The sequence below is a fragment of the Gordionus sp. m RMFG-2023 genome, chromosome 1 (assembly GCF_954871325.1).
Source record: "Gordionus sp. m RMFG-2023 chromosome 1, tfGorSpeb1-WG-v2, whole genome shotgun sequence".
Lineage (NCBI taxonomy): Eukaryota > Metazoa > Nematomorpha > Gordioida > Chordodea > Parachordodidae > Gordionus > Gordionus sp. m RMFG-2023.
In genome coordinates, this window is record NC_088775.1 from 78,694,394 (window position 1) to 78,707,735 (window position 13,342).

Sequence of the window (13,342 nt, forward strand, 5' to 3'; positions counted from 1 at the left end):
TATGCATATATTTATTTGCTATCTCAATGAACAACATATTTAAAATACCTATTAAAAAATAAGGAATTTTCCTTAATGTTTATTTGTTAAATTTAATTTAAAAAGCACCAAAATTATTTATCTTATTAAAATAGTATTTTAATTTTTTGGAAGCAATATATAAATAGTATTGACTAAATTTGATATTTTTGCCCACTTACTTCACATTTCGTACTGGTATTTACTCACTACATTTTAAATACATTACCATAACACCTTGTGGGAAAATATTTAATGAATATCATATGTTTCTTAATTATTTAATTGAAATTTTATCGCTATTTTAACCCTTTAATTATGAAAGTTAAGGATGCATCGAATACATTAACTCCTACACACTGTCATGAAGGTTCATTGTCTGATACCACAAAGCAAAAGAAATCCCGCAATAAATTAATATTAGCTTGCATTATATGCCTTGTATTTACATTGGTTGAAGTTACAGGTGAAATTAAAGTTTATTTACAATTTAAAAGTGACTATTTATAAATATACCATATTATTAAAAAAATTTATAAAGAGGAAAATTTACAGATATAAAATCAATTAATGAATTGAAATTTACACTTAGTTACATCAACAAGAATAACTACTTGTGAAAATTACAATACTCAATGATTAACAGATTAGATCAGGTTTTTAAAAAATATCAGTTCAATCAGATTGAATCAAATTTTTTTTAATTTTGTCCAAGATTGGATTGGGTTTTTAAATATTGATCTGATTTTTAAAAAATTGGTGAGTATTGTATTTAATCAGAACTGACTTTTAATATTGTCATAGACTTAATTTTTAAGCCAAAAATTTTTCCCCCTGAAAATTAAGGGTTTTTTTTCGAATAATATATTAGAAGTTTTCTTTTCTGGCAGGTAACACAAGATGCTTATATAAAACTTAAATATGTCCTTGGATAGGATTTCTGAAAATAGGGAATACTTATTAAAGCAAGACAATCTTTATCTCATTTTTAGAATTTTCTCATTAATTTAAAATTGGGGCTACAAACTGAGTTAAATTTTTAGGTTTTCAGTTATTTTATAAAGGGTTGTTCCATTTCGATTTTTATTGAGGAAATTCATATTGGTTCAGTTTAGAATTTATAACTCTTTTTGGTATGTTTAGGTTTTTTATCAATTTAATTATTAAAAAAATTGATCATAAACTATATATATTAATCTTATGGAAAAATCTTTTTAATTTGTATTTTTATAATTCCTTATTTAATTTACCCATGAAGATTATTTCCTATCTAATTAATTAGTAATTTGCTTAATCCATATTAAATTGAGTATGTAAAGTAAAAACAATAAACTTGGTATTGATTTGAAGATTATGCCTATTTAATTGTAAAAAATTTAATTTAAAAAGAAATCACAAATTTAAATTGCCCCCAAGGATAATTAAAATTACAAATTTAAGTTAACAATTTAAAATTAACTATTTTTGAAAACCATTATGAACTGATTTATACTGGTTCAAATTAGCTGGTTGCCCATTGTTAACAATATTTAATAAATTAATAGCAGATAATATTAGTTATCAAACTGGCTAAGTGAGATATACCAATATTTGGTTGGGAAATATTCACATCGAAAAAGAATGGATATATTATAAAATGCATTATTAACCCTACTCCAATCGATGTTTTGGAGGATTTGGCAGATCGGATCAAACTTTTTTTTAGGCCACACTGGCAACTGGTGGAGAAGGCAATGGAACAGATATTGATAAATATGGTAGCATTATTTTTACAATGGGGGATTGGGAGGAATGGATTTGACAATAAAAAAATGGATAATCTAAAGCTTAAGATTTTGTAGCCTTTTTCCCCAATGTTCTAATTAATGAGAGTCTTTCAGGAATTCATACCATTTTTATTGAATTTTTCTCCACCCCCCCCCCCCTAACTCATGTTTCATATTTTTATATAATTAAATTATTATCTTGGACTTGGACTATATTTTTAAAAGATTCAAAAATTAATTTTATATAAATTTGAATTTATCAACTGTTGATGTTTAGTTGCCTAAAATTTTAAAAAAGATTTTAATGATTGTGTATTTTTTTCATTTTATATTTACTAATTAGAAACCTGCAAAATTGATTTTTTTGCCTGAGCATTACCATAGTCAAGTGACAAAATTTATTTTATATCTAAGCTTAGCCCATTGTTGCATGTGGCACAAATTTTTTTAAAAAAGCTTATAGGGAAAGAAATCTCAAACTCAAAATATATATTTTTGTTCTCTATTTCAATATTGTACATTTAATTAAAATATTTTAGGCATTGTTAATAATTTAATGATTTATATCTTATTTTATTATAGTCATTACAAAATATGATATAAAAATGAATAATAAATATTTTGCACCTCCATTTTTTGAAACTTTTCTTAATTTTTTTAAACTTTTCTTAATTTTTTTAAAGCTTTTCTTATTTTTTTAGATTCATTTTATAATTGTGATATTCAATCAGGCAAAAGGAAGAATAGGAAGGAAATATAATATTAATATTTTTTGGGCCACATGCTGGACCTATATTTTATTAATCATATTACCGAGGGCTAGACTGACCGGCAGGCCCTGCAGGACTCTAATATAAGAGAGATCGGGATAGGTTGGGATATTTTTTGTTCAAACCTGTATAGATTTAATAATATTAAACTAATATGAATAAATAAAGCATCTTATAAATTCTTAAAAGTGTAAACTATTTAAAATAATTGAGATATATTTTTTAGGAACTATACTTTTTTAGAAAATTTAATCTGAAAAAAATTTTTTTTGGTCCAACCTTGCCATATTCTGAGTACATTGGTCCAACAATATATGATAGTTGGTCCACCAAAGAAATAAGGGTCTAAATATAAGAATTTTTTTATAAGTTTGTATGTATATTAATTTATCGATAACATCATAATACACAATAATTAAATAAATTATTGAATTTAGAGATTTTAAAAATTTTTAGGAATTTTTATATAAAAAATTAAAATAAAATACTATTTAAAAGCATATTGTAATTAAAAATTAATATTTTAGATGGATATTCATTGAAAATTATTTTTATATGTTAAAATCAAAATAAAGTAATAATGAATGGGACCAACTATTCTATGACCAACGATGACTTAGCCCATTAGCTTTACAATGTCATTCAGAATTATATTAACCCATATTTTACATTATGAAAATTGTCAGATTAAAAATTATGGGTTTAAACTTTCCTAAAATTTATTAATTAATATTTTAAAAGCTTTATTTATAAATCGAAATAATAAAATTTACAATTATTTTTTGTTACTTATGGTTGCTAAAACACATTTTCCCCTATAAAAATTAAAATACACAAAATATTTTCCAAATCTTTTTAGCCAATCATGTATGTAATTAACTTGTTAGGCTTAAATTTTCAGTCTTATAATAGTTTATATTATAAATGGAGTGGACTGACGTTCTCCTATACTCATGTCTCGGTCTCCCCATATACTCATACGGCATCTTGAAGCGCTTCATTACGTATTTTGGGTACAACAGAACTATGCTAGTTTATCCTCATTCCATGAAATGCAACTGATAAAAATTACATGGGAGTCCTTTGACTGAGAAATTTGGTGTTGTTTAAGTAACTAATTACGATTAACATTTTTACAAAAAAAATAACTACTTATTTTGAAACAAAGTAACAGTAACTTTTACATTTTTTTCCTGTATTTGACATCCAAAATAAATAGTTACTTTTCAACTTACTTTTATAAAATATGTTTTTTTATTGTATATCAATAAATTTATTTTAATATATAATAATTATTTAACCTTTTTTTAAATTCCCCGTCAGAAACTCATTATATTTTTATTCCATATTTTAAAATTACTAGTTGTCATCGCACTAACATTCACTCACCTAATACGTGTATTTTTTTAAAAAAAATGGCCAATTTGAAAATTTTAAAAAATATCCGATAAAGAATCAAAGTTTAAAACAGAAATTAAACGTTTCCTGTTCTGAAAAAATGGTTTCGTTAACTGTTCCGATGGTTCTAGTTCCGGTTCCTAACTGTTAAAAAGCTATCAAAAGAAAATTTTAATATAAATAAACTCTTTAAAATGAATTACGCAACATTTAACAATATATTAGAACCCTGACCAATCATTCGATCGGGTCTGTTGACATTTTCTCGGACTCGATTGGATTAGGACCTCGATTTTAAAAATTATATTTCGGACCCCATTGGATTTGAGCCGATTATTTTTTATGAAAATTATCTCCATAACACACAAAACTATTTATTTTCCTCGAGCGATTATAAAATTTTTTCAACTTCGTTAAAAATATCGTGTTTTTTTAACATCCGGTATATATAAAAAATTTGAATCGAACTGTCCCCTGGACCTATTTCTAAATTAAAATTTCGGTTTAGGTCAGACCTGAAAATAGGTTCGATGCTCTTACAATAATATTTTGTTAGAACGGGTTCTCGGAAATTTAAAAATGGGTTATGTTTTAAAAGATTTGTCACTGGCTCCTATCTCTAGGATTATCCCACTTCCGGAGGTTCCAGGTTGTGTTTCCGTTGCATGGTGCCTAAAATTTATTGAAATGAGTTAATAAATTATATATTTATAACTTTTTTAAAATTACAATACACTTAACGCGCAACAACAAAAAGTTGATGTAGAGAGTAGGAATTTTTTGTTGGGTGGTTTGGTCTCTTCCAACCCCCGGCTTGAGTTTGTGATTATCTTTTTATACTGATAACTCGATTTGCTATTTTTTTATATTGATAACTCGGTTTGCTATTCATGTGATAAATAAGTCATTTTAATTAAAAAATAAAATAAAGATTCGGTAATTTAGTTCAGTATTAATATCAATTAACTTTCCTAATTTGTGTGTCTACAATTTATTATTAAAATAAATTATATTACCTTAGTAATATTTTTAATATAAATTTAAATGATGAGGAAATAGTAAGGAGAAAATTTTATATAAAAAAACAAGAACACATAAAAATTTACCAAAAAATAGTTATCACAATTTAGATATTATAAAAACCACCAGTGGCGCCATTTATTCCCTATTTTGATCAAATCAATATGGCGAAGGAGTCATCTTGGGGGAGTGGCATTAAGTATTTATTCTATTGGAATGTTAAGGTTTATGATATAAAAATAACAACTATGACTATGATTTAATAAGGAAAATAGATTAAATCATATTTAACAATGTTTATTGATTTAAATTATCTTTCAAACGAATCATTGTTTAACTTATTTATTATCTGATAACAACCATTTTTTACTCATTATATATTTACTTAGGTGTGAATAATATAATAATACCTTGCTTGCCAAGTATTTTTTTTATCAGATTTTTATAAGTTGATATTTTTATTCCTGTTATAATTAAATTTATTTGAAAGTACACGCGATTACAGAGTATAATTAGCCGACGAAAAAAAATCTTATAATGACTATTTCCTTATCTCAACTCCTTTTTAGATTTTGGACTTTATTATGCAAATTATCCTTTTATATACCATAATCTATTTGTTTTATTTAAATTAATTATTGAGCTATTTAACAACTTTACATTATATATTTAGCACGTTTTAATATTTTTTTTTTTGAATAATCTGATTTTGCCAGAAATGTGTATTCCGACATATTAGCAGAATATCGACCATATTACAAATATTGATTAAGATAATAAGCATATTGACTCTAACATATACTAAATATAGTTAGCTTCACGCAATTGTGAGTATGACTTCGAATTTTTTGAAATTTATTTTATATAATAAATGATAATGATTTTTTCTTTAAAATTAAATTTGATAAATCAATCTTATTACGTAGTATTGTCGGTGCTATTTTTTAAAACGGCTATCCCATTATTTTCTCCAAAAAAATACCAAGCCTGGAATTTTTCTCATATATAGCAGAAAGGTTTGGGCATCTAATAACTAAATCTTGAGGCTCACGTTACTTTGGCTAAAATATTAATTTAAAATCCGCTAAATCGAACCGTTTAACAATACTATTATCATATTTATATAATTTCAATAACTATGAATCATTTAATTGTAAACTGTTATGATATTTTCATTTTATATTTAACATATCCTAATGAGGATTTTCGATTTTCATTTTAATAATTAAGGCAGAAAATGTAAAGAAATTTGACATTGAAAATACAATAGTCAGCGTCCTCAGTTTTTTAAGGATGCGATGAATATCCAGTTGCCTAAATTAAATCTTTTCCTTGGTAATAGTTCATAGTCTGAAAATAAATTTTATAGATATTATCTACCATGTAATATAATAGATTGCTGGAGATAATAAATTATTTTTAAATTTGATTGATAAGGCGGATATTTCGCCGATAGTTTAGCAATATTGACCGACGCCGCTCATTTGCTCACAGATTTCGGGAGTTTCGTTATAAGTCTTTTCTCTCTCTACATGTCATGCCGACCCCCTTCCAAAAGATTAAATTTTGGGTGGCATAGAGCCGGTAACTTTTATTTATTTATTTTTTACTTATATTTTTAAATAGAAAGAAAGATTATTATTATTATAAGGAATCTTCTCAAGTTATGTTGCATAATAATATTTTTAACAACGAATAACTTTTTTTTACCAAAGTTTTGGTTCGCTAGCCAATTGTTATATTATGTCTGTTTTTGATAGATTTTTTATGCATCGAATTTTTAAAAAAAATAAATAGCCAGTTCAAGTTCAATCTCTCTCATAAAAAAAAGGAATTAGTTTCTTTCGTATCTCCTTGTTTAAAAAACTGTAATTAAAATTTTTTGTTGTAAAAAAAGAAGAATGAATATTTTAATATGATTTTAGAAATGGAATTGATCCCCCCCCCCTCAAACTTTAACTATTTTAAATACACGTATAATGTAAATAATATAATCAGAAGTTTTGGGTGCTTTTGCTTCTATATTGCTCATCTGGGTGTTGACCGCAGTTTTGATGTACTTTGCCGTGAAACGGGTAATAAATAATAATTACGATATCAATGCGTCCGTTATGCTCATCACCGCTACTTTCGGAGTTGTCGTCAATATCATGTGAGGATTTTTTTATAACTAATAAATTGAAAGGCAACTCAAGTTTTGCCAAGCTTATAAATATTGTCTTAGCTTCTGTAATCATTTACCTTAAGTAAAGATAAATAACGTTACTGAGAGTTTTTGTTTCCATTAGGATTTTCATCAACCAAAAATATCAGTCAATTAGATTAAGGCCATACTCTGGGTTTTCAAGCCTGATGGTAGGGTAGTTAAAATCTAACCGGGGTCAATTGCAATACTACAGCTATTTAACTTAAAAAGAAACTTGAAACCTCAAAGTTGAGACTCAATTAAAAGATTGAGGCGATTTTTTTTATGGTTTAAACTTAGACAAGAAGCCATTTTAGGACTGAAGATAAGTGATTTAACAACACTTACCACCTGATGGCGAGGAAAATTTGCACCATGGACAGGGATCTCTATTCGGTGAAAGAAAGTTATTCAAATTAAATCTAAGCGTGCTTAAAACTTTTAACCCCCCCCCCCCCACATTGGTAACTAGACCTAGACATTAATTTAACCAACCCTTTCCTATAATTTTATATAAAAGATATTTAAATTATATTTCCTTTTCGTAATTGCTAAAATTCATATAATAGTTGCTTCAAAGAACCTTTTTTTAGGGCCGCGTTAGTGTTGTTAAACGGCTCAATTTAGTCGATTTTTAAAAACGGCTAACTCAATCTTTTAGCTTGAATAATAATGTTAGCCTCGAGATTTCGCTAATAGATATCCAAACCTTCGTGCCATCTATGGGAAAGATCTCATGCTTACGTAATATTTTTCTGGATAAAATATTGAGTTAGCCGTTTTTAAAAATCGGCTCAAAACGAGTTGTTTAACAACACTAGTCCGCGTCGCGGTTTAACAAATCGAATATATAGATTTGCTCAGCCCAACTCTAAAATATCGGCTTGGGTCTTACGGCGTTAGCCGCCTATTTTAGGAAATTTATTGTTTTGGGCGATACTCATACTGATACATTTTATATGCCACTGGAATATTTTTTTTTAATTAATATTTAGCTATAAAATTAGAACATTTGAGTCTTAATTTTATTTATCGATATTAAGAATGGGCCTGGTGCTACATCCTCACGGCCATCACAATCATTCCCATGCCAATCATCATAATAACAATTCCGATCAAGATCACCTAATATGCAACGATAACCTAGATTCACCGAGTCCAGGAGATCGTCAAAATGGTTAGAAATTAAATTATTGGGGAAATTATTATACATATTAACTCTTACGCGTCTTGATACAGATAGTGTTGTTAAGAATCTCGATTTGTGCTGATTTTTAAAACAGGTTAACTCAATATCAGACATTTAAAAATAATTTTTTAACTCCCTTAGGAAGTAAAGATGACTTCGACAATACCGAAATACGTGATCTGGCCCATAGTAGCGAACCTACAAGCACTTGTAGCAATAGTAACAATACCTTTCTCACTCCTCTCCTTAGCCCTGCTGCTAGAACATTAATTCCGGATGTCACAATTGCGCAGAAGAGGCGTTACGACTGTAAACACCATTTGCTTTTACCATGAATACATATGTTAGCGTTAATTTGTATTTTTTTAAACTTTAAATCATTTTTTTGAGCTCATTTTTTTTAAAAAAATTTTAGAATCGGATTTTACCGGAAATCTATTCCAGCATGTTTAGAATAATTTTATGAATTGCATATAATTTTGCCGTTAACCTTTGAGTCATTTATAATATGAAAAAACTAATAAACTATATTAAGTTCAAAAATTTTATGACAAAATTGCCTGAATATAAGGTAGGTATTCCAAACATGATGGGATACATTTCCGGTAAAGTCCGATTTAAACGAGTCATGATTTAAAGTTGAAAGAATAGCACATTACCGCTAACACATACAATAATTCACTTTATAATACACAGTGAAACTCGTCTAAATTTCGCTTTTTATAATCTGGGCGCTTTATTTTAAACCATAATATTTTTTCGGTCACACTCAAAACCTCGTAAATGACCTTTTTTAAAATTTTTTAGGAGGGACAAAAAAACAACTTTTCTTTAAAATTTCTATTTTAATAAGAATATTTATTAATCATATAATAAAAAAACATATATATTATAAAAATTTAATACATTTTATGTTTATGCCTAATAAAATTTTATGAACATTTTTCGAGGTGGCCTTATGTATCCCATCAGAGTATTGAACCATTAAATATAGCTGTTTCGTTACATTCCAGTTATTTTGAACATTATATAGGTTTGTTTCCGGGTTATAAATTAATATTGATTTGTTTAGATTTTTAAATTAATCATTTTTTAATATGACATCTAAAATAAAATTTAAATTTTGTAACTTTTGAAAATTAAAATAAGTTGAATAACCTTAGTTTGTTATAAAACACAAATTTAAGAATATAGTTACATTAAATAGTAACCTTGCCTAAAATGTAAATTAGTTACATAGCATAGTTACCTTACTTGAAAATGTTCGACATGCACCTAATGGTTTAGGCCTTTACTCATTATAGTAACGAAACTATTTTATTAAGTTTTTACAAAATCAGATATAAAAGTATCTTGACCGTTATTTTTAATTTAAACCGTTACAAATGGCCGATGCCCAATTTTTTTTGAGTATCAGTGATATCCGTGCATCAATTCTTTAATATTATAAGCTTTTATAAATTTGAATAATATCGATTTTTTGTATAAAATTATTTTTCTCCTCCATTTATATACTAGCCGCATCGTTAGCCATCCGCGCCGCTTACATCCATGTGATAGGAGATTTGGTGCAAAGCTTTGGAATACTCATAGCTGCATTTGTAATTTATTATAGGGTAAATTTAAATTTGTTTTATTATTTTACATAATTTGAAATTAATCTCTGATTAGTTTAAAACTATTAGTTTACGAATTGTGAAAAATATAGTACTACCAATCTATAAGTTAAAATTCAAATTTAAAAAATATATACTATATTTTTTAAAGCCTGATCTGAAAATTGCCGACCCCATCTGCACATTCATATTTTCATTTTTAGTAATACTCACAACACTCTCCATACTGAAGGATATAGTTATGATACTAATGGAGGGTAATTTATAAATATATTGATAAATAAGCACAATATTAATATATTCATAAACATATTTTTTGATAGTAATTAAAAACGCGTATTCTTATTCAAATTATAGTGCCTTTACATTCCTTATATCTGAGATTCTATATCTCTAAGAAAGAAAAAAAGAAAGAGAAAAAAATAAAGAAGAAGAAAAATATGCTAAATATAGATAAAGTTATTTTTACATAATGACGAAATGTTTGAAATTAAAGCCACACCTTCCGATATCAAATACGCTCACGTAAAACAATCGCTTCTTACGATTCCCGGTTTAACATCCATCCACGATCTCAAAATATGGTGCCTGACTTCCGAAAAGAAGATTGCCATATTTCACGCTGTCACTGGTATTAATAAATTTACTATTTATCGAGCAAAAATAATTAAGGAAGAAATTAGTCTTATATAGCCTTTTACCTCATGGAATTTCATTTTTAATTAAACCTAAGTTGCATAGTGGCGCAGCTCCGATTTTTATTAAAAAGTCACATGATAAGCAGGGTCACATACCCCATTTATAACGTCCCATCTTTTTATTGGTCCCGCAATAATACTTAAATATGCATCCTGCAATCTCTTTCAAGGATTTATATTAATTTATTATGTCCATTTGAATAATTACACATATTATACCATTTAAAGAAACTATGATGGGCGAAATGTTTTTTTTAACAAAATTAGCTATTTGAATTAAAAATTATAGATTTATTTTTCTTTGAAAAAGAAAGAACAAAAAAAATTTTTTTTTTAAAGCTAAAGGATGTAATTAATAGAAAACAGTACACCGATTTAATTAAATGCTCCTCGAGGGAATACAAATTTTAATCTTTGAAATTATTTTAAGAAAAACATTAAATCAGGGTTTTACTTATTTCCCAACCTCATAGGATCTTCCATCCTAAGCTTATCATTATGCTCTACATTTATTATTAAATAATTTATATAAACATTTTGCTCTCCCTCAGCATTGCCCTCCTCCCTCCACGAGCTACTCTACTTAATTACTCAGATTAAAATTTATACTTTCACAGAGTTACCTTTGTCCAACAATAGTGACATTCAAAAATGTGCGACTCAAATGCTGAAAGAGAAGTTTGAAATCGACATAGTCAATATTCAGATTGAAGAATTCAGGGAAGAGATGAGGAACTGCCAATTTTGTAATGACCCAATTTAATCCATTCATTTATACTTCAAACAAACAAAAATGGCAGGTTTAGGAAAACCTACAATGCAACCTTTAAATATATATTTTTTTTTAAAGTTTAAAGTGTTTTTTTAACAGTAATAAATATTATACATAAGATTTTAACTTACAACATCATTTTTAAAAAAAATAAATAAATAGAATTATTAATAAGCATTTTGTTTGGCAATATTATATAAACAATTAATTGCCCAACCACTAACGACGACCAAATATTATATTAATTAGAAACCAAATATAGAAAGAAATACTTGCAATATTTTATAAGAAATTGTATATACTCGAACTTTTATTTGACATTTGTAAATAATATTTTTATATGTTGTTTTTTATATTTAGACTTGATAAAAGATTTTTTAAAGTTGTTTTTATTTTAAAAAAATATTTGCAAAAAGTGGCATCCTTTTGCGAAGCCTAAATTTATTTGTGCATACCTGAAATATTGTTTTATCTTTATGATTTAATTAAGTAATAAGATAAAGAAATTTTTTTTATCAAATAACATAAAAATTTATGAAAATGAAAGATTATACTTAGTTTTCTTATTCTTTCTTATGGTTGCGTTCAAAACCTGTTTTGAAAGACTCACAAATATGTTTTGGTCATTTATTCTTCTAGTTAAAAGGGGTTAGGGGGGGGGGGGGTGCTTATATTTTCATGTTTAAAGTTTTGAGTTCGATATAAATTTTTGGATGTTTTGGACACAGCCTAACAAAAATCTTTATTCATTTTTTTCATTAAAATTATATTTGTAAAATAACATCTAAAAACATAGTTTAAAAGAAAGAAGCCGTCATTGAGTTCCAAGGAAACGATATAATTTTCTCAGAACACAGCTATTTGGGTTGATTGTAAAACTTTGAAAGAGGATCCATTGTCCCTATTGAATGAGATTTTTTTTGCCTATGATCTTTAAAAACTTTAGCATAAGGAATCTAAGGACCAATTCGTAATCTTATCTTCTTATCTTATCTAGCACGTTGGTCATAGACCTGCCCAAAATGAGCGAACGTGAATTTTATGAAGGCCCACCCTTCATAAAATTATGCCGATTTTTTTTCTCAAGTATACCAACAAACCTTGTACCCAGTTGTAGTTTAACTAAATGAGTGGAACTTAACCTTTCCGATATTGTAATTTAAATAAATAATAATATAAGGCATATATATCTTATTTGTTTATTAATCTTGAATAGTTATATTCATGATAAGGAATGAGTTAAGAATATTTGAATCTATAGACATCTAAATTCCATTTCATTTGTTAGGTTATATTCTTCCAAAAGATGAACCGGAAAAACTTCGCCATTTGGGATGGATAGATGAAAAATCCTCAATTCGTAATAATAACTATTGGAGTAAAATAAAAATTTGAAAGGTCGTGTTACTTTCTTTTCAACCTGTCAGCTGTTATAACCGGGTAACTATTTGGATTAGAAGAGAACTAGGACACATGTCAAATCCCAAATAAGATGTGTTTCACTAAACCAAGGATCTGTAAGTCCATCAGACAGGAATAAGTGAATGAGTTCAAGGAAATTTGGATAGTTAGCAAAACCTAATTTATTATTTGAGATTATGAAATTAATTATTGAGGTGCATGAATGAACAGCTCTTTAGAAAACAAAAAATCTTGGCCATGTCTACCTTTAGAGTTAGACTTTTTTCCATGCCCTTTACATTTGAAAGAACCTTAGGAAATATTCATCAAATGGGAGACTTAGGGTGCTTTTCAGGTAAGGTGACAAAGGAGGATATATCGTTAGCTATAATAACATTGAATTTCACTTATTTTAGAAAATAATATGAAAGTATTATTTAACATTTGAGGGGCAAGGTGAGAAAAAATAACGCAAGTGATTTTGTAAACCATAGTTTACCCACATTTTA

General features: G+C 27.1%; 1 protein-coding gene across 1 annotated transcript; it reads left to right on the forward strand.

Moving 5' to 3' along the window:
- Positions 1 to 294: 294 nt before the first annotated feature.
- Positions 295 to 11,702, forward strand: LOC135931281 (proton-coupled zinc antiporter SLC30A2-like). Its single transcript, XM_065468280.1, has 9 exons — positions 295 to 484; positions 6,410 to 6,556; positions 6,971 to 7,124; positions 8,201 to 8,334; positions 8,488 to 8,655; positions 9,865 to 9,962; positions 10,114 to 10,219; positions 10,459 to 10,593; positions 11,278 to 11,702. Exons 1-9 carry the CDS (start codon positions 337 to 339, stop codon positions 11,421 to 11,423), a joined length of 1,236 nt encoding a protein of 411 aa, XP_065324352.1. The 5' UTR covers positions 295 to 336; the 3' UTR covers positions 11,424 to 11,702.
- Positions 11,703 to 13,342: the final 1,640 nt, after the last annotated feature.

Bases quoted from the DNA above. Each gene is read 5' to 3' on its own strand.
- LOC135931281 (XM_065468280.1), top strand. From the start codon at position 337: ATGAAAGTTAAGGATGCATCGAATACATTAACTCCTACACACTGTCAT. The intron at 9,963-10,113 runs GTAAATTTAAAT...TATTTTTTAAAG, and splicing joins CATTTGTAATTTATTATAGG to CCTGATCTGAAAATTGCCGA. The intron at 10,220-10,458 runs GTAATTTATAAA...TTGAAATTAAAG, and splicing joins AGTTATGATACTAATGGAGG to CCACACCTTCCGATATCAAA.